Source organism: Lacerta agilis, chromosome 15 (genome assembly GCF_009819535.1).
Source record: "Lacerta agilis isolate rLacAgi1 chromosome 15, rLacAgi1.pri, whole genome shotgun sequence".
Lineage (NCBI taxonomy): Eukaryota > Metazoa > Chordata > Lepidosauria > Squamata > Lacertidae > Lacerta > Lacerta agilis.
The window spans coordinates 238,227-257,858 of record NC_046326.1 but is presented as its reverse complement, the minus strand read 5'-3'; the positions used below and the strand labels follow the sequence as shown (position 1 = coordinate 257,858).

The following is a 19,632-nucleotide window of genomic DNA, read 5'->3' as shown; positions in this document are numbered from 1 at the left end:
GGACTCACAGCTGTCCATGGAGGCACAGGTCAATTCTGTGTCCAGGGCAGCTGTCTACCAGCTCCATCTGGTACGCAGACTGAGACCCTACCTGCCCACGGACTGTCTTGCCAGAGTGGTACATGCTCTAGTTATCTCCTGCTTGGACTACTGCAATGCGCTCTATGTGGGGCTACCTTTGAAGGTGACCCAGAAACTACAACTAATCCAGAACGCTGGAAGCCACCCAGAGTGGCTGAGGAAACCCAGCCAGATGGGTGGAGTATAAATAATAAAATTATTATTATTGGGTGCTAATAGATGCACACACACACACATGTATGTATATATACATTGTTTGTTTGTTTTTTACTATTCCTAGTCTTGAATATTTTAAACTTATTTGCTTATCCTAACTCCCCCCCCCCCATTTCCCTGTTGTTTTAAAGGCTTTTACTAAGAATGTGATTCTCCTTTTAGCTAGTGCCCAGGCACTGAAAGTGACCTTGCCGCCCACTCTTTGCCTGCATTACTGTTTGGCATTTAAATGAGAGGTGACAGTTCTGCTTGCAGCAGAAACCAATGGCACTCTTTCCTGTGTGTATATTTCAGGAAAAAAGCATTTGGTGGCACAGCAGGGATGGCTTACGTGGGTACTGTCTGCTCCAAGAGCCATGCTGGAGGCATTAATGTGGTAAGACAACATCCATTGCTCCTCCCCTGAACAAAGGTGGAAACTTAGCTTTGTGGCAAAAGGGGTTTGTGGTGGGTCTGGCTGAGATCCAGGTGCTCTGTTTTCATTGTGTTTATCCTTTTTATTTGGGGGCATTTGGTTTGGGTGTATTCCAAAGTCCCTCCTCCCACTGCCAGGACTTGGCAGAGTGGCAGGACCACTGCTGCATTCACATGGCTCATGGCAACTGTAGTGGAGGAGGGGTGAGAATTGGGCCCAATGCCATTGTGGATCCCAAGCTGGCTCATCCCCCTCCCTCAGAATGTTCTGTTCCAAGGCCACACATCTGGGGGCAGCTGGAAGACCAGCTCAGTTGGGTTGGGAGAGCGGAGCAGGGGAAAACCTCTGCCTAATCCAGACACTCCTTGCCCAGCCTGGCATGGGGGGGGGGGGGGTTGGGGTTGGGGGTTGGGTTGCTCTGCCTGATTTCTTGTGTGCTGCTACTTCAATCACCCAAGGCTGACAGAAGAGAGCTAAGTGATTATGCAATAGTTTTTCTAATAAGCCAGGCCAGAACTTTTGGACCCCTTTTATTACATATTTGTGTGTGCTTGTTTTTTGTGTGTGTTGTTTTCTAGTTTGGGCCCATCAGTGTGCAGATGTTTTCATCGATCGTTGCTCATGAACTTGGCCACAACCTAGGAATGAACCATGACGATGAAAGGAAGTGTGACTGTGGTTCAGAAAATTGTATCATGAACTCTGGAGCATCGTACGTAACTCTTTTTGGACCTATTGCAGAAGGCCTTTGGGCAGAGTAGCTATGGGGAACCTTTTCCAACTGGACAGCTGCATTCCCTTACAGGCAATCTTCTGGGGAGGAAACATGCCAGGGGCATGAGGGGCCAGAAGCAAAAGTCAGCAGAGCAACAGGTGCAAATTTCACCTGGTCTCCACACGAACATTGCCTCCAACCAGGCAAGTGGGAGGCATGGATTCAAGGGCCTGGACCAGTCAGGCAGAGTCAGTAGGGGATGTGGCTAGGAAGGGCCTGTGACTGGAAGAGTCTTGGGAGCCCCACAGAGAGGCTCAGAGGGCTGCCTTTGGCCCTGAGGCCTGAGGTTCCCCATCCCTGGAGTAGAGGCATGTAATCACAGGCTACAGGAGACAAAGGGGGAGCAGCCTCTGAACATGGGCACACCTGAATTTCAGCCATGGGAACATTTCCATGCTGCTTTCATCCTTTCAAAAACATAGCCACGTAAGTGAGAATCTTCTCTTTTTAAACATATTGGTATTATTTGTTAAATTTATATACTGCTCTTCATCTACAGATCTCAGGGTGGTTCACAGCATAAAAATGCAATATAAAAAAACAAAATACAGAACATAATAAGAACTAAAGCCAATAATCCTTCCTTCCACAGCACATGAGAGTTGGGATTCCCCCCCTTAAGCAATGCCAGATCTTATACATAAATTAAGTGTCCTCATAATGCCCAAAACATTTTTTACCTACGGTACCTTTTAACTAAAAAAGCTCTCAGAGTGGCTTACAAAGCTCACTCATGAGTCAGTCCCTGTCCTCAGGGATGGGTGGGGGGTGGGGGTAGGGGGAGAAGAAAAGCAAGTTTAGGCACCAGGTTTTAAAGTTACAGTCTTTCAAACAACCAGCCGGGATAGAAACTGTTCAAAGAAAGCCTGATGGAACAACTGCTGCCAGGTGTCAAATGAGAGAGTCTGTGCTGCTGTGCAAACTTCCTTCTCTGTGATTCTTTTTCTGTGGTGTCTCTTCCGCACATTCCCCTAGAATGTCATTGCATTGTGGCTTTCAAGTGGCTTAATAGCTGTCCCTTCTCCCTAGGGAACTCTGGGAACTGCAGTCATATGATGGGAGTCCAAGCACCTCTTTTGGAATTCTTGGCATCCTTATTGGATTACAGTTCCCAGGATTCCTTGAGCCAAGGCAGGAGCCATGTTGGTGAAACTAGTATAAACTGGATTTTGATTTGCTTTGTATTCATGCCCTTTGACACTTGAGAGCTATATTTTTAGGACCTGCCCTAGTCTTGTGATTGTATTTTGATTGCTTGTGAAGAGGGACTCTTGGAATTGTAGCTCTAGGGAGGGGTTTGGGGGGGCCTCTGAACAACTCTCAGCACCTGTAAACTACAGCTCCCATAATTCTTTGGGGGAAGCCATGACTGTTTAAAGTGATATCACAGTGCTTTACATATATTGTGTGTGAATGCAGCTTTAGGGTAAAACATCTGGAGGGCACCAAGTTGGCAAAGATTGCTCTACAGTTTGCATGGCCCAATGTAAGGACTATTTTTTAATATTCCATGCTTGCAGAGGAGCCAGGAACTTCAGCAGCTGTAGCGAGGAAGACTTTGAAAAGCTAACTCTGAACAAGGGTGGGAGCTGCCTCCTCAATATCCCCAGGCCTGAAGAAACCTATAGCATCCCATACTGTGGCAACAAGCTAGTAGATGCTGGAGAGGAATGTGATTGTGGAACACCAGAGGTTAGTAACAGTTGTGATGTCACCAACACAGAATTATTTTGGTGGGTTTGAAGTTTGGGCCATTCAGGATTTCTGGTCTTGGGTCTGCTATCACAGGCCACACTCTTGTCTTAGATCCCTCTTTAGCACTGTCTGCTCTGAGAAGCTCCTTGAATCCCAAGATCAAACATAGAACATTCTTATCTTTGCTCCTGCTGGCTGCCGGAATGACAGTGGCATGGCATGGGAAGTCTTCTGCTCCCCCTCTGCAAGCAACCTGGCTTCAAGTGGTGTGGGGTATGGCACTCTCTCTCAGAGCACCTCGCCCACCATCATACAGTGCTTCGGGGGCGGCCAAAAAGATCCTTTGAGTGGGTGTGAGATCCATTCAGCATGTATGCAAACAAAATGGAGGTAGTTCCCTGCCCTCCAGCCACTCATCTGTCAGTGGGGCGGGGGGGGCGGCGGCTTTGTTTTGCTACATATTAGATGTATAGGAGGGAAACTGCTCGCCTTTCCACATAAACCCCTCAGCTGTTTATGATGTACCGTATTTTACGCTCCATAAGACGCACTTTTTCCCTCCTGAAATGGAAGGGGAAATCGCTGTGCGTCTTATGGAGCGAAGGCTTCGCTCCCACTGCCTCCCCCCATCCCCCGTCGCATTCGGCGGAAGGTGGGGGGAGGCAGCAGCGATGTTGCTGGATCATGCCAGCACCTCCGTTCACCGAAAGAAGCTTCTTTCAGCGAGCGGAGCTGCTAGCACGATCCAGCAACATCTCCGCTGCTTCCCCCGACCTCCCGTCGAACGCGACGGGGGATGGGGGGAGGCGGCGGGAAGCGAAGGGATGTTGGTGGATCGTGCCAGCAGCTCCGTTCACGGAGCTGCTAGCACGATCCACCAACACCTCCGCCGCCTCCCCCCACGTCCCGCCGAACGCGACGGGGGATGGGGGGAGGCGGCGGGAAGAGAAAGGGATGTTGGTGGATCGTGCCAGCAGCTCCGTTCACGGAGCTGCTAGCACGATCCACCAACACCTCCGCCGCCTCCCCCCACGTCCCGCCGAACGTGACGGGGGATGGGGGGAGGCGGCTGGGAGCAAAGGGGATGTTGGTGGATCGTGCCAGCAGCTCCGTGAACGGAGCTGCTAGCACGAACCACCAACATCTCTGCTGCCTCCCCCCATCCCCCGCCGTATTCGGCGGGAGGTGGGGGGAGGCAGCTGCGATGCCTGCTTTTGGGATCGGTGGGCGGCAGGGAGGTTGGTAGAGGATTTCCTCCACCACCCCACGCGCTGCCCGCCAATCCCAAAAGCAGGCTTTTGGGATCGGTGCAAGGCATGGGATGGTGGAGGAAACAGCGGGGATGCTGCTGCTTTCTCCACCACCCTGGCCCCGACGCCAAAAGCAGGCTTATCCCCTGTTGCTTTAAAGGGACATGGGGAGGAGGGGAGAAACCTTCTCCCCTCGTCCCCATGTCCCTTTAAGGAAGCGGGGATGAGCCGCTGTGAAGGGAGAAGGGGCTTCCCCTCCAGCACTCCCCTCCGTGTTTTTTAGAGGAGGAAAACCAGGAAAATATTTTTTCCCTGGTTTTTCCCCTTTAAAAAACAAGTGCGTCTTGTGGTCCGGAGCGCCTTATGGACCGAAAAATACGGTACTTATATTGTTCAGCACATCAGAATCAGAAACATGTGAGCTCTGGTCAGACCTCACCTGGAATACTGTGTCCAGTTCTGGGCACTACAGTTCAAGAAGGATACTGACAAGCTGGAACGTGTCCAGAGGAGGGCAACCAAAATGGTCAAAGGCCTGGAAACGATGCCTTATGAGGAACGGCTTAGGGAGCTGGGTATGTTTAGCCTGGAGAAGAGAAGGTTAAGGGGTGATATGATAGCCATGTTCAAATATATAAAAGGATGTCATATAGAGGAGGGAGAAAGGTTGTTTTCTCCCGGACACGGGGCAATGGATTCAAACTACAAGAAAGAAGATTCCACCTAAACATTAGGAAGAACTTCCTGACAGTAAGAGCTGTTCGACAGTGGAATTTGCTGCCAAGGAGTGCGGTGGAGTCTCCTTCTTTGGAGGTCTTTTAGCAGAGGCTTGACCGCCATCTGTCTGGAATGCTTTGATGGTGTTTCCTGCTTGGCAGGGGGTTGGACTGGATGGCCCTTGTGATCTCTTCCAACTCTATGATTCTATGAAGTCCTACCAGACTCTAGAAGTGCTCTGGGTTTTTCACACCCGTGGAGTTGTGTGTTATCTTCTCTGCTGCCACCAAAGTCCACATGCTTTTATACCACAAGGAGAGGTGCAAGTCCTTTAGATCTATCCATTGTTGGCCTAACTTCCTTAAAATATGTATTTCCAGCTTATCCACCTCATATCCTCTGTATAGAGAACTGTGGCCCACCCTCTCCTTTCCTGCTCCATACATGGCAGGTGAGCATGGTTTGGCTATAACAGCCTCACAGGCCAACTGGAGAGGACGGGTGGATCTAATTCAGCCTCACCTGTGTTAAACCACAGTTAGTTTTAGCTATGGCTTAACACACACAAAGAAGCAGAGGGGAAGTGAAAGAGGTGCTTTTGTTTCCACCAGAACACATCTCAGAAGTACCTCTTTCACTTCCCCTCTGCTCTGGCCTTTGCTGGGCTAAGGAGGAAATGACTCTGGCTTGCCATGACATCTGAACTTGGATCAAGCCCCTCAAAATTTCAGCCTGGAGCTGGTGTAGTCAATAGAAGCTAATGGAATAAGTTTTTTTAGTTTTTTTTAATGAAGAATTTATTGGCATTTTTCGTAACAAAACATACACCCAAACCCACACCCACAAATACAAAACAAATACAAATATTGCCAGGATTCTTCTTCTTGTTTGCATACGTAAAGAAAAAATTTCTATTTCCGAATCTTGACAGTTGACTTCCCCTGCCTTTTCACCTTCGGTTTTAAATCCATAATCTTCTTTTTTTTAACCACTTTTCTCTAAAAATTAACTTCAGTTAGAAATAAAACAATCATCTTAATCCTCTTAAAGGTAAAGGTAAAGGGACCCCTGACCATCAGGTCCAGTCGTGTCCGACTCTGGGGTTGCGGCGCTCATCTCGCTCTATAGGCCGAGGGAGCCGGCGTTTGTCCGTAGACAGCTTCCGGGTCATGTGGCCAGCATGACAAAGCTGCTTCTGGCGAACCAGGGCAGCGCACGGAAACGCCGTTTACCTTCCCGCTGGAGCGGTCCCTATTTATCTACTTGCACTTTGACGTGCTTTCGAACTGCTAGGTGGGCAGGAGCTGGGACCAAGCAACGGGAGCTCACCCCGTGGCAGGGATTCGAACTGCCGACCTTCTGATCGGCAAGCCCTAGGCTCAGTGGTTTAACCCACAGCGCCACCTGGGTCCCTTTCTTAATCCTCTTACTTTATCATAAACCTTAACAAAATATTCTCAAAAAAATCTATACTAACTTCTTCTGTCCTTTATCTTGCTGCTAATAACATAAAACCTCGAATATCTCCTTACTTATTCAAAATAAACTTAAAACTAACCACCTTCGCCCTCCGATTTCAGAATACCATGACAAACCATTTAAATTTTACATTTAATACTTTATCCCACTCCCCCTCTGTCCATTGTCCTTCTCTGTCTATCGCCGGAACCCATCTTCCAATTGTTCTCTTTTCCCATATGTCCACAGATCCAGGTACAGTTCACATCAATCCTTGCATCGAGCATCAGGGTACCCATCTCCTCCTCTTTCGGCTCCTCCGCTTCTTTGTAACATTCTTCTTCTTTTTGTAGATATCTTAATTCCTTGTCCCTTGCCCCCGAGCTCACACCTCGGGGTCTGGATATAGCAAATCTTACCGTCCCGGGGCTGCCACCCCCAAAGAACGGATCATTTACTCGGAGTCGCCCTGTCATCTCTCTCCATCCTTCAAGCATCCCTTTCAACTCTTTGCCAAGGTTTCCTTCCATTGAATAAAACATTTGGAAAGCCTCCTCTGTGGGAAACGGATTTTTTTTATTTATTACTCCACTCAAGACTTTCAGTTTCCGATTAAGCAGTTCCAGCTCCAAGACAGTAAGCCTTTCTTCATCCGTTAGTTCAGAGTTCAAAATAAGTTCAAACACAAAGTCCAACATATTGGGGGAGGGGGTGAGTGTCGAATTTCAGTTCCTGTCTCTATGTTTCTCCCTTTGTTACAATTGTTTCCCACGTCAATCCAAATTTTCCATCGCCATTTTTCCTGAAGCCAGAGCGCAAAGACCAAAACTTTAAACGGAGATATTTTCTACAGACTTACTACCCAAAGGGAGATCTCAACAGTCTCACTTTTCAAAGTTCAAATACTTTGTATCCATTACTGTAGCAGCAGTCACTTAAACTGGTTATTTTCTTTCGCCCGAAGGGAGGGAGGCAGGCTTCCTTTCCTCTTCCCCCCGGATCGTCCGAAAAACATAAAGTCAAGCCATTCGAATACTCACGACCACCGGGTTCTTTAATTCCATTTAGCACAGGTAGAACTTTGACGCTCATCACGGGGGTGACCGCCGCATTTGCGTCCCGGTTGGGGCATGTCCCCTATAGCCCGGCTCCGTTGTCCCTTCACCCCCACTCCCCCTTTACAGGGGGAGCGAGGGAAGGGTTCAGAGCACTAATGGGCACAGCTGGGGAGCCCAGGGTGCGGGACGCTCTTCCCGCACCCCACCGGAGCCCCGCTTTGCGGTAGCGGGGCTCCAACCCCCGGGACGGACTGGAATAAGTTTTTAAATGAAGAAGTGCTGGAAGGGCACCTCCTTTAACTGTGGTTTGCACATTACCGAAGCAACACTTGACCATAATTAATACAAACCGTGGTGGCAAATCCATTTCAAACCATTGTTTTATGTCCTGTTTTGGGGCCAGTCTTTAACCATCGTCCTGTCACCCCTGCCCATGGTTTAATGGATGCGTTGTAGGTCTTCCTACTCCCATTGTGGGAATGCATGAGTGCAAGCGAGAATGGGGTTTAGAAAGAAAAGACAGAGAGGCAGTGCTTTGACCAGCAAAGGCTCTGAGAGAGAGAGTCAGGAGGAGAATGCCCAAGAGTGCCTCCTCCCAACTCAGCCCCAGGCTCTTTTATTACACAAAGGGAAAAACATTACAGGGTTCAAATGAGCCAATCATATTCATCCAGCACACCTCAAGGAGTCTTCACGTGGTGGGCATCAGGTAACAAAGACTTACATGAGAAACCCAGGAAACTTCCTACACATCAAAGCACGATAATAAAACAGGAGATTGCAGGAGATAGCAGGGAAGTGAGACTAGCATGCTGTCATCAGAACTCTTGCTGTTTACCTCTCCCCTCTAAGGGTTGGGGATCAAAGAGAACTAAGATTAACACAGCAATGCAAACGTAACTTGCCAGCTAAGAGGGAATGGAGTCCACATGAATGCTACATCCCATCAGCCACAGCCAGGTTCCTCATCCCTGGTTTAGGAATTGTTTCAAGTCCAAGGTAATTACGCCTGCATAAGGCCAACATTTGAGTTTTAAGATTAAAATGGTGTTAGACAGTGCTTTTTTCAGATGGTACTCAGGGATTTGCACTACTGGGACCTCTCTTTTTTGTTAAAAAGTGTGGCACTTACTGTAACAACTTCATGGTGAGTACCAGCACCTATTTTTCTAGAAAAAAAGCACCGGTTGGAAATGCCTGAGAGTGGCCTCCTTTCTCACCTGTTTTTCCCCCTTTCTCTCCTAACTTTTCAGGAATGCCAGTATGATCCTTGCTGTGAGGCAGGAACTTGTAGACTCCACCCTGGGGCTGATTGTGGTTATGGAGACTGCTGTCACAACTGTCATGTAAGACTCACCAATCCCAAGTTATTGCCAGAAACTGCAGGGCAGGAGGATATTTTACAGGGACTTGGGTATCTAACAGCATGATTCTACACATGCTTACTCAGAAGAAAGTCCTGCTGAGTTCAATAGAGCTTGCTCTCGAGTAAGTGTGTTGAGGATTGCAGCCTTGACATGTGATAAAGAAATAGTCTGCAACTCTAAATGTGCTTCTCTTAGAAAAAGTTGAGTTGAAATAAATGGGATATGGTAAGTAAATATTATGTTAGAGAAGAATTTTTCCTACAGTGTTTGAATCTTAGACGTCTCACTACATGGCCAGGTTTGTATGTAACACTAAGACGAACCATGGCTAAGTGCAAATGTGTCAGTTTGCAGGTACTCAATGTTAAAAGTCTGGCTGCTTTGATGCCACACTGATGAGTACTAAGCCATGTTTAGACTTAAGGCCCTCCAGGCATCCATTTCATTGGGCATTTGTGATTATTTGTGCTCTTGCCTGTGCTCTTGCCGATATTAGGGCAGTTGTGTGTGATCCCACGTTCATTACTATTTGCCTCTGAAAACTAGGATTGCCATATTTCAAAAAGTAAAATTCCTGACACCACTAAAATTGGTTGGTTTTTTAAAAAAACCACCATACATCTGGGTTTTCCCTGACATTTTGTCAATTCAGCAAAATTCCCCCCCCCTCCCCCGATGCCATTTTTACACCTGAAAACCAGGACATGTCAAGGATTTTCCAGACATATTGCAAGCCTACTGAGAATGTTTTGGAGCAGATCTAATGCTTTGTTTCTAACTGGTGCTTGTATGTGGGGGGGAGGGTTGTCTGTCCCATGTATGACTTTCTCCCCGTGAGACAGAGGTTATGGGTGTGTCAGGGTGCAAGGAGCTCCTGGGTCTCCAGCAGCACATTTGATCCCTTGAGGCCAGGCTGGCAGGCCTGGAGAAGTTCAGAGAGGCAAAGTGGCCGGTGGCTGACATCTTTGTGAGCGTTACAGCAGAGTCGCACTCCTGCGATGATAGCTCCCCTCCTGTCAGGAAGAAGAAGGGTGTTGGGGAAGGAGAGTCCTGCTCTGAGGAACAGGTAAACAGTCTTTGAGATGGGACAAACTGTTATCTTCTCTCACAGAGAATACATCTCCAAGGAGTGCAGGGGTCGTGATAGTGGGGGATTCCGTCATCAGGAACGTAGATATTTGGGTGTGTGATGCGCAAAGATACCCCAGGGCGAACGGCCTGCCTGTCATGAAGGCTGCACATATGGCACATGGCCTAGGGAGCCTGGAAGATAGTGCTGGGGAGGAGTCAGTGGTTGTGATGCATGTTGGCACCAATGACATGGGGGAATGTAGAGGTGAGGTCCTGGAAGCCAAATGTAGTTTGCTAGGTACGGTGCTGAAAGCCAGGACCTCCAAGGTAGCTTTCTCTGAAATGCTACCAGTTCCCAGTGTGGTGTAGTGGTTAAGAGCAGTAGACTCATTATCTGGGGAACCGGGTTCGCGTCTCCGCTCCTCCACATGCAGCTGCTGGGTGACCTTGGGCTAGTCACACTTCTCTGAAGTCTCTCAGCCCCACTCACCTCACAGAGTGTTTGTTGTGGGGGAGGAAGGGAAAGGAGAATGTGAGCCGCTTTGAGACTCCTTCGGGTAGTGAAAAGCGGGATATCAAATCCAAACTCTTCTTCTTCCCCTTGCAGGGTCAGCTAGAGAGGCATGTGGATTTGGCAATGGGGTTGGGAGGAGAGCTTTGGATTTGTTAGACACTGGGGAACATTCTGGGTCAGTCCAGGCCTGTACAAAAGGGACAGGCTGCACTTGAACTGGGACTATTGCTGCTTAGATCCCTAAAGGTGTTAGGATAGCTTCTAAAGTGATTGCGGGGGAAGGGGGGTCCCATAAATGCTTAAAAAGAATTTGAGGAGCACGTTGCTAAAAACATTAAGACCAAGAACAAGAAGAAGCTCTTTAAACAAATTAGTAGGAGGAGAGCATTTAGGTAGCTTCCATCTGCCATATGGGGATAATAATGCCAGTCTACCATAGAGGATGATGTAAAGATTCCAGAGGTGGAACACAATATTTTGGACAGGTGACCTGTGCTGTATAAATGCTAGATTATTATGGGGTGAAGTCAGTGGGAGGTTGAATCTTAATTTGTTGATAGTTTTGGTTTATTGCCCACAGTGGGTATTAGCAGGTTGACGCTGGTGCATTTCCTGCCTCCCTTTCGTAGTTCCTGTCCAAAGGCACAGAGTGTCGCGAGCGGGCCAGTGAGTGCGACCTCCCCGAGTTTTGCAATGGAACGTCACAGTTCTGCCCGCCAGATGTCACCATTGAGAACGGGCACCCTTGCCACAAAGACGAGGCTTACTGCTACAACGGGCTCTGCCAGTATTACAATGCCCAGTGCCAGGGCATCTTTGGGCCAAGTAAGGAGCATGAGGATCTGTGTTATCCCTGGGCAGCCCAAATGTGTCAGCTTTCATTTGCTTCTCCACAAGGAACAGCTAGCAGACATTATCCTAAGGGATTGGGAACAGCCACTGGATGACAAATTCTGTTGCTTTTGTGCAAGGCTGGGATCAAGGGACAGTGCAGTTGGGCATCTGCTGAGCCCCCCCCCCCCCCCCCGCCACCAAGAGCCTCCTGGGCTTGCTGCTTCTCTTCACCTGCTTGCTTGTTCACCTGCTTGCTCTGGCTCAGACAATGTTGGTGGGAAGGACGAGGAGGAGCAACAGCAGCGAGAGACGGTTGCTGCCGGCTTGCTCACTGGCTCTATGCAGTAAACAAGCAGCAGGAGGAGGATCAACTGGAGGTGATAAGGGCCATGAGGATATAGACGCAGTGAGGGAGGGGGCCAATGGAGGCTATCTTGCCCAAGATGCCCTCCCCACCGCTACCTGAAACACACATTTGTTGTTGTTGTTGTTGTTGTTGTTGTATTATTATTATTATCATTATCATTATCATTATCATTATCATTATTATTTACCGTATTTTACGCTCCATAAGACGCATTTTTCCCTCCTAAAAAGGAAGGGAAAATCCCTGTGCGCCTTATGGAACGAAGGCTTCGCGCCCGCAGCCTCCCCCCACCCCCCGCCACATTCGGCGGGAGGTGGGGAGAGGCAGCGGCGATGTTGCTGGATCGTGCCAGCACCTCCGTTCGCCAAAAGGAGCTTCTTTTGGCGAATGGAGGTGCTGGGCACGATCCAGCAACATCTCCACTGCCTCCCCCCACCTCCCGCCGAATGCAGCGGGGGATGGGGGGAGGCGGGCGGGAAGCGAAGGGGATGTTGCTGGGTCGTGCCAGGTGCTGGGCACGATCCAGCAACATCCCCTTCGCTTCCTGCTGCCTCTCCCCATCCCCCACCGCGTTCGGTGGGAGGTGCGGGGAGGCAGCTGCGATGCCTGCTTTTGGGATCGGTGGGCGGCAGGGAGGTTGGTGGAGGATTTCCTCCACCACCCCACGCGCTGCCCTCCAATCCCAAAGGTGCGGGGTGGTGGAGAAAACAGCGGGGATGCTGCTGCTTTCTCCACCACCCCGCGCGCCGATGCCAAAAGCAGGCTCATCCCCGCATGCTTTAAAGGGACATGGGGAGGAGGGGAGAAACGGAGCGTTCTCCCCTCGTCCCCATGTCCCTTTAAAGCAAGCGGGGATGAGCCGCTGTGAAGGGCTCCCCCTCCAGCGCACCCCTCCCTGCCTTTTAGAGGAGGAAAACCAGGAAAATATTTTTCACTGGTTTTTCTCCTTTAAAAAACAGGTGCGTCTAGTGGTCCGGAGCGCCTTATGGACCGAAAAATACGGTAATTATTTCTTGATGCAGAAAATGGGAGCTGGGCGAGCTAAAGGAGCTGGGCGAGCCTGATTTCCCAAATCTGTGTTTTGCAGAGGCAAAGGCTGCTCCCCAAATTTGCTTTTCTGAAGTGAATTCCAAAGGTGACAGGTTTGGAAATTGCGGCTACCATGGGCATGACTATAAGAAGTGCTCGAGCTGGTAAGTTGGTGCGGCAAGGAAACTCTGGTCACCTCCAGACGTTCGGTGCCTTAGGGCAGTGTTCCCCAACCTTGGGCCTCCAGCTGTTTTTGGCCTACCACTCCCATCATCCTTGACTACTGGCCTTGCTACCTAGGGATGATGGGAGCTGTAGTCCAAAAACAGCTGGAGGCCCAAGGTTGGGGATGGATTCAGTCGCATGCTGAAAATGTAGGTTTGCATAATTATAGTAGCTTAAAGTGCTCTGTTGCTACGAATCTATTCTAGAAAGCAACAACACAAGACTTTTTATGTTTAGGAAAGTGACAGGATGAAAGCATGAAAAGTGAAATAAATGAATGATTAACATATAACCACTGTGCAAACAAATCAGGATGAAATCATGATGAATGTTCATTGTCCTGTAACTGCCCACAAACAAAATAAGAACAAATGCTCAAGAAAGCCTGGACATAATCTACTGCATTTTTCGCTCCATAGGGCGCACCGGACCATAGGGCGCACCTTGTTTTTAGGGGAGGAAACAAGAAAAAAAAAATATTTTTCTGGTTTTCCTCTTCTAAAAGCCCTGGGGGTTTTTAGGATCAGCTAAAACATTTGCAGCTTTTTTGCAAAGGGAAAAGCCCTGTTTTTTTGAGGATCAGCTAAAACTTCTGCAGCTTTTTTTGTAAAGGGGGAAAAGCAAAGCTCCTTTTGCAAAGGGGGAAAAGCAAATAGGAAAATCCCAATTTTTATGGGGTTCAACTCACATTTCTGCAGCTTCTAAAGGAAAGGGAGCCTTTTCTACAGTTTCCAGACAGATAGTCCAATCAGCCAGTCACATGTTGCTGGGGAAACAAACAACCTCCCTCTGCAGCACATTCAACAATGGAGGGCAGGGGTGAAAGGGAGCCGGGACTCTTATCTCTCTCCCGATCTCTTGCTGATAAGCTGCTCAGCGGGGTCCTTTCAACACTCCCTTTTCTCTTTGTAAAATAAAAAGCATGATCCTCTTTTGGCCCCTGGGCAATTCAGCTCCAGGGACCACCATTCACTCCATAAGGCGCACAGATATTTCCCCTTACTTTTTAGGAGGAAAGAAGTGCGTCTTATGGAGCGAAAAATACAGTACACAAAGTTATTCTGCATATCCATACTTCATAGTGCATCCATTGTTATTTTCCTAATTTTACCCAAACCTCTACTGATTGCAAGTGTATTGTCCAAGCTTGCTAATATATCAATTTATTTACATTATTTTGCATATATAACACAAATATTTCCCATTCTTTTTCCTAACTTTGGCATACTTATATTTCACCGGAAGGTGATTATCAGATGACTCATGTTTAAGATCGTGCTCACCTTCCTCACAGGCTCCTCTTTGCCTTAAAGACTTTATTTTCAACCTCTTTTCAACCATCGAGGCATCCTCAAGTGTTGCCTGCTTCTCACCTCTACCATCCATATCTGCCCTACATGTCTCCTGAATGTTTTTCATATTAGTCTCATCAATTTTTCCTAATTTTTCCTCCCTTCCTTGCTTCAAGACATTCACCACTTCTATTAACAATGGTTATATCTTAGGAGTCGATTCTGACACCATTTCAATATTTTTATCCATTTGGGCTCAAATCTTGTCTGCTAAATTTCCTTCATCTCTTTAACCAATTCTTCTTTCCACACAGAAAAGTCCCCCCAGTTCCAAGCAAACCTTGTCCCTTGCCATGTTTTAACCTACTCAAAATACTCAGGACCAAGCGAAATTAACGCAATTCACTCTGCCTTCCTGGTTCTCAAAACAGTCAGTTTTACAACAGTACCTTATCACTTTGTCAAGGCCACTTTCCCAGGAAACACCATTTCCTGTACTTTCCCTCCAGCCCAGTTACCCATTACATGTATACAATTTAAAATAAAATCCAAATTTCCATTTACTGGTAATATTCAAAATACACAAATATTAACTTTAAAAAGAAAACAACAACAACAACAGAATGTCCAGAAAGTGTAAGTAATGACTTATTCATCCAGGGAAGAGTAGATAGTTCTCACTCATCTAATTCTCTTGAAATGTCTATGAGGAGTTGCAAACAATTGAAGATCCTTATAGTTTCTCTTTTCAGCAAAATATAGACATATGCAGTCCTTTTGATGTTTCAACCTCTCTGACCTATTCCAAACTTTAAAGTTTCAGTTTATATCTCCAAGCATTTTTATAAGCACACCAGGCTTCCAAATTTAAGAAAGTGACGTGGGGGCTCTGAAATGCTGGCACCACCTTCCCAGCGATCTTTGTAGAAATCTTTGTTGAGTCAGGTGACTAGCTGTGGGCGGAGCTAGTCAATGCCTGGAGGGCAGCGGCACGCGCCTATTGGCGCGCACAGTTTGACCCATCTTTTAGATAAAGGGGAACTGATCTCAAACGTTTATTGGGGGAGACCAAGGCTTCCTTTTTGTCCTGACTTAAAGCTTTTCAGGATGGAGGGTGAGGTAACAACTGTAGTCACCTGCAATTCCTGCGCAATGTTTGTCTTCTTGCCAAAGGATGTAGGCAGCTACACCTGCAGCAAGTGCAAGTTGGTTGCCCTACTAGAAGACAATGTCCAGCAACTTGAGGCCCGTATATCTACGCTTCAGAAAATTAAGGAACTGGAGCTTTTCTTGGATGCAGCAGAGCACACTGTCTGCACCAAGGGGGAGTCAGGGCACATCCCTGAGGAGGAGGACAGTTCCCCAACACAGGAGCCAGATGTATGGAGGAACGTGACTCATAGAAGTAGAAAGCCCAGGGATTGCTCTGAGTTTTTAGAACTACACAATCAATTTGAAGTGCTCTCCCTTAACATGGAAGATGAAGAACAGACTCCATTTGAAGATCTCTCCCTCATCACAGTTGATGAGGAATATGAAGACGAGCAGCACAGTCAGTCCTCCGGGAATGTGCAAGTGACCTTGGAAGGGACAGCACATGGAAGAATCCCGACCAAGCCTATGAGGAGGCGTGTAGTGGTGATAGGGGATTCCCTACTGAGGGGTACAGAAGCAGTGATCTGTGGGCCTGACAAGACCTCTCGAGAGGTATGCTGTCTCCCCGGGGCCAAGATCCAAGATGTAACAGAGCAGCTGCAAGGAATCATAAAACCCACTGACAAATTCCCCTTCCTTTTGGTCCATGTGGGAACCAATGACACTACAAGCCATAGCCTCCAGAAGATCAAAAGTGATTATGAGGCTCTGGGCAGGAGGTTGAAGAAATTAAATGCACAAATTATCATCTCATCTGTCCTCCCAGTTGAACGGCGTAGCCCAGGGAGAGAAAGAAAAATAGGGGAAGTGAACACCTGGCTTCGCAAATGGTGCCAGCAGGAACAGTTTGGATTCTTAGATCACGGTCTGAAGTTTCTTGAAGACGGACTTCTGGCAAGTGATGGGCTGCACCTCACAAAGGTTGGGAGTAATGTTTTCGCCAACACTCTCAAAAACCTCATCAGGAGGGCTTTAAACTGACTTATGTGGGGGAGGGAGACAGTGGTCCTGAAGGTAGGAGCCTATCAAGTGCTGAAGATGATCATCCAAATGTCAAGGACCAAATGGAGCAAACAGCACGCAGACCTAGTGGTGGGAAGAAAAAATCCTTAAATAAGAGACTAGGGGGAATGATCAATGGTCACCAATGTCTGTATACTAATGCACAGAGCACGGGAAATAAACAAGATGAACTTGAGCTCTTGGTACACCAAACTAAATATGACATAATAGGCATCACTGAAACCTGGTGGGATGAGTCTCATGATTGGAATGTAGCAATAGAGGGATACAATCCATTTCAGAGAAATACACCAAACAGGAAAGGAGGAGGAGTGGTGTTATATGTCAGGGATGTGTATACCTGTGAAGAGATCCAGGATTTAAAACTTCAAAGCCAAACTGAGAGTATCTGGGTCAAAATTAAGGGAGAGAAAAATAACCATGATCTCATTGTGGGAGTTTACTACAGATCCCCAAGCCAAACTGAGGACACAGATGATGCTTTCCTGGAACAGATGACCAAGCATTCAATTTCATTGTCCAGAAAGTGGGAGAAGCAACAAGAGGATCAGCCATTTTAGATCTGGTCTTAACCAATAGTGATGACTTGGTAAGTGGGGTAGAAGTGGCCAGGATCATTAGGTGGGAGTGATCATGCTCTTCTGGAGTTTATTATACAGCGGAAAGGAGCAACCAAGCATACTAAGACTCAAATTCTAGACTTTTAGAAAGCCGACTTCAGAACGTTTAGGGAAATGCTGGGTGTGATCCCATGGTCAGTAATACTAAAAGGGAAGGGAGTTCATGATGGATGGGAGTTTGTTAAAAGGGAGATATTAAAAGGACAACTTCAAGCACTACCAATGAGACGAAAACATGGAAGGTGCCTAAAGAAGCCAGGGTGGCTATCTAAAGAACTTTTAACTGATTTAAGATTTAAAAGGGATATGTACAAAAAATGGAAAAAGGGGGAAATCACCAGAGAGGAATTCAAACAAATAGCCAGCACTTGTAGAGATAAAGACAGAAAAGCTAAAGCACAGAATGATCTCAGGCTTTTATGAGTATGTTCAGGGCTTTTATGAGTATGTCCGTAGCAAAAGGAAGAACAAGGAAACAGTGGGGTCACTGAGAGGAGAAGATGGAGAAATGCGAACAGGAGACAGAGAAAGGGCAGAACTCCTCAATGCCTTCTTTGCCGCAGTCTTCTCCAAAAAAGAAAATGCCCAACCTGAAGAATATGGAGCAGATGATTCAGCAGGGGAAACACAGCCCACAATAAGTAAGGAGGTAATACAAGAATACATGGCTAGTTTAGATGTATTCAAGTCTCCGGGGCCAGATGAACTACATCCAAGAGTATTGAAAGAACTGGCAGAGGTGATTTCAGAACCACTGGCAGTAATCTTTGAGAATTCCTGGAGAACAGGCAAAGTCCCAGCAGACTGGAGGAGGGCAAATGTTGCCCCTATTTTCAAAAAGGGGGAAAGAGAAGACCCAAACAATTACCGCCCAGTCAGCCTGACATCAATACCAGGAAAGATTCTAGAGCAGATCATTAAGCAAACGGTCTGTGAGCACCTAGAAAGGAACGCTGTGATCACTAAAAGTCAGCATGGGTTTCTGAAAAATAAGTCATGTCAGACCAATCTGATCTCATTTTTTTTGACAGAATTACAAGCCTGGTAGATGAAGGGCACGCTGTGGATGTAGCCTATCTTGATTTCAGCAAGGCCTTTGACAAGGTGCCCCATGATATTCTTGTAAAGAAGCTGGTAAAATGCAGGCTAGACAATGCTACCACCCAGTGGATTTGTAACTGGCTGACTGACCGAACCCAAAGGGTACTCATTAACGGCTCCCCTTCATCCTGGAGAGAAGTGACCAGTGGGGTCCCCCCGTGATGTCCCCTCAATTACCTTCTTCAAAGGAAAATGCGAATGTTACACTTCGGGACCTGCCGTCGGAAATGATTGAAGACCCGATGGGACGCATCAATAAAATTATCCTAATGTCTGATGATAAATCTGCCAGAGGGTTTCCTCCGACGGATTCAATTTCTCCCTCCCTGGGTATCTCTCCGTCAAGTTGTACAAAGAATTTCGAAATGAAGAGCCTTCCTGTTCAGGGATCTACTTTTAGTAGATTAACCATGGTGTTCCAATAGTCGAACCAAATTGTTAAAAAATTTAATTTGGAGGGCTCCTCACAGTCACCATCTTCCCAAAGTAAAATAACTGATTTTTTTGTTACATCTTCCGTCCCTTCCAGAGAGTCCGCCCCTCCTCCGTTTTGACTGTTAAATGAACAACACAGAAGTCCCCAGCTAGCAGTCCTAAGTTGGAACATTGCTGGCTGGCAAAGGAAAAGATTAGATCCCGAATTTCTGTCCTATAAAAATTCTTTTCAGATAATCCTTTTGCAAGAAACATGTGAAGAAGATAAAATAGATATAAATGGTCCCACAGGGTTCTGTCTTGTGCCCAGTCTTATTCAACATCTTTATCAATGACTTGGATGATGGGCTTGATGGCATCCTGATCAACTGTCCAGATGACACCCAATTGGGAGGGGTGGCTAATACCCCAGAGGACAGGAACACACTTCAAAATGACCTTAACAGATTAGAGAACTGGGCCCAAAGCAAACAAGATGAATTTTAACAGGGAGAAATGTAAAGTACTACACTTGGGCAAAACAAATAAAAATGAAAGGCACAAATACAGGATGGGTGACACCTGGCTTGAGAGCAGTACATGTGAAAATGATCTAGGAGTCTTGGTAGACCATAAACTTGACATGAGTCAACAGTGTGATGCAGCAGCTAAAAAAGCCAATGCAATTCTAGGCTGCATCAATAGGAGTATAGCATCTAGATGAAGGGAAGTAATAGTACCACTGTATTCCGCTCTGGTCAGACCTCACCTGGAATACTGTGTCCAGTTCTGGGCACCACAGTTCAAGAAGGATACTGACAAGCTGGAACGTGTCCAGAGGAGGGCAACCAAAATGGTCAAAGGCCTGGAAACGATGCCTTATGAGGAACGGCTTAGGGAGCTGGGTATGTTTAGCCTGGAGAAGAGAAGGTTAAGGGGTGATATGATAGCCATG

The 19,632-nt window shown here is 47.2% G+C and overlaps 1 protein-coding gene across 2 annotated transcripts in view; it reads left to right on the top strand.

Moving 5' to 3' along the window:
* ADAM9 (ADAM metallopeptidase domain 9) overlaps positions 1 to 19,632 on the top strand; it is a 99,348-nt gene that overhangs the window by 32,862 nt on the left and 46,854 nt on the right. For both annotated transcript variants that reach the window (XM_033171315.1, XM_033171314.1), the window contains exons 10-15: positions 592 to 673; positions 1,291 to 1,424; positions 3,008 to 3,179; positions 8,919 to 9,011; positions 11,247 to 11,442; positions 12,906 to 13,011. In XM_033171315.1, the coding sequence (XP_033027206.1) occupies positions 592 to 673; positions 1,291 to 1,424; positions 3,008 to 3,179; positions 8,919 to 9,011; positions 11,247 to 11,442; positions 12,906 to 13,011 (783 nt within the window). The remainder of the gene's footprint in view (positions 1 to 591; positions 674 to 1,290; positions 1,425 to 3,007; positions 3,180 to 8,918; positions 9,012 to 11,246; positions 11,443 to 12,905; positions 13,012 to 19,632) is intronic.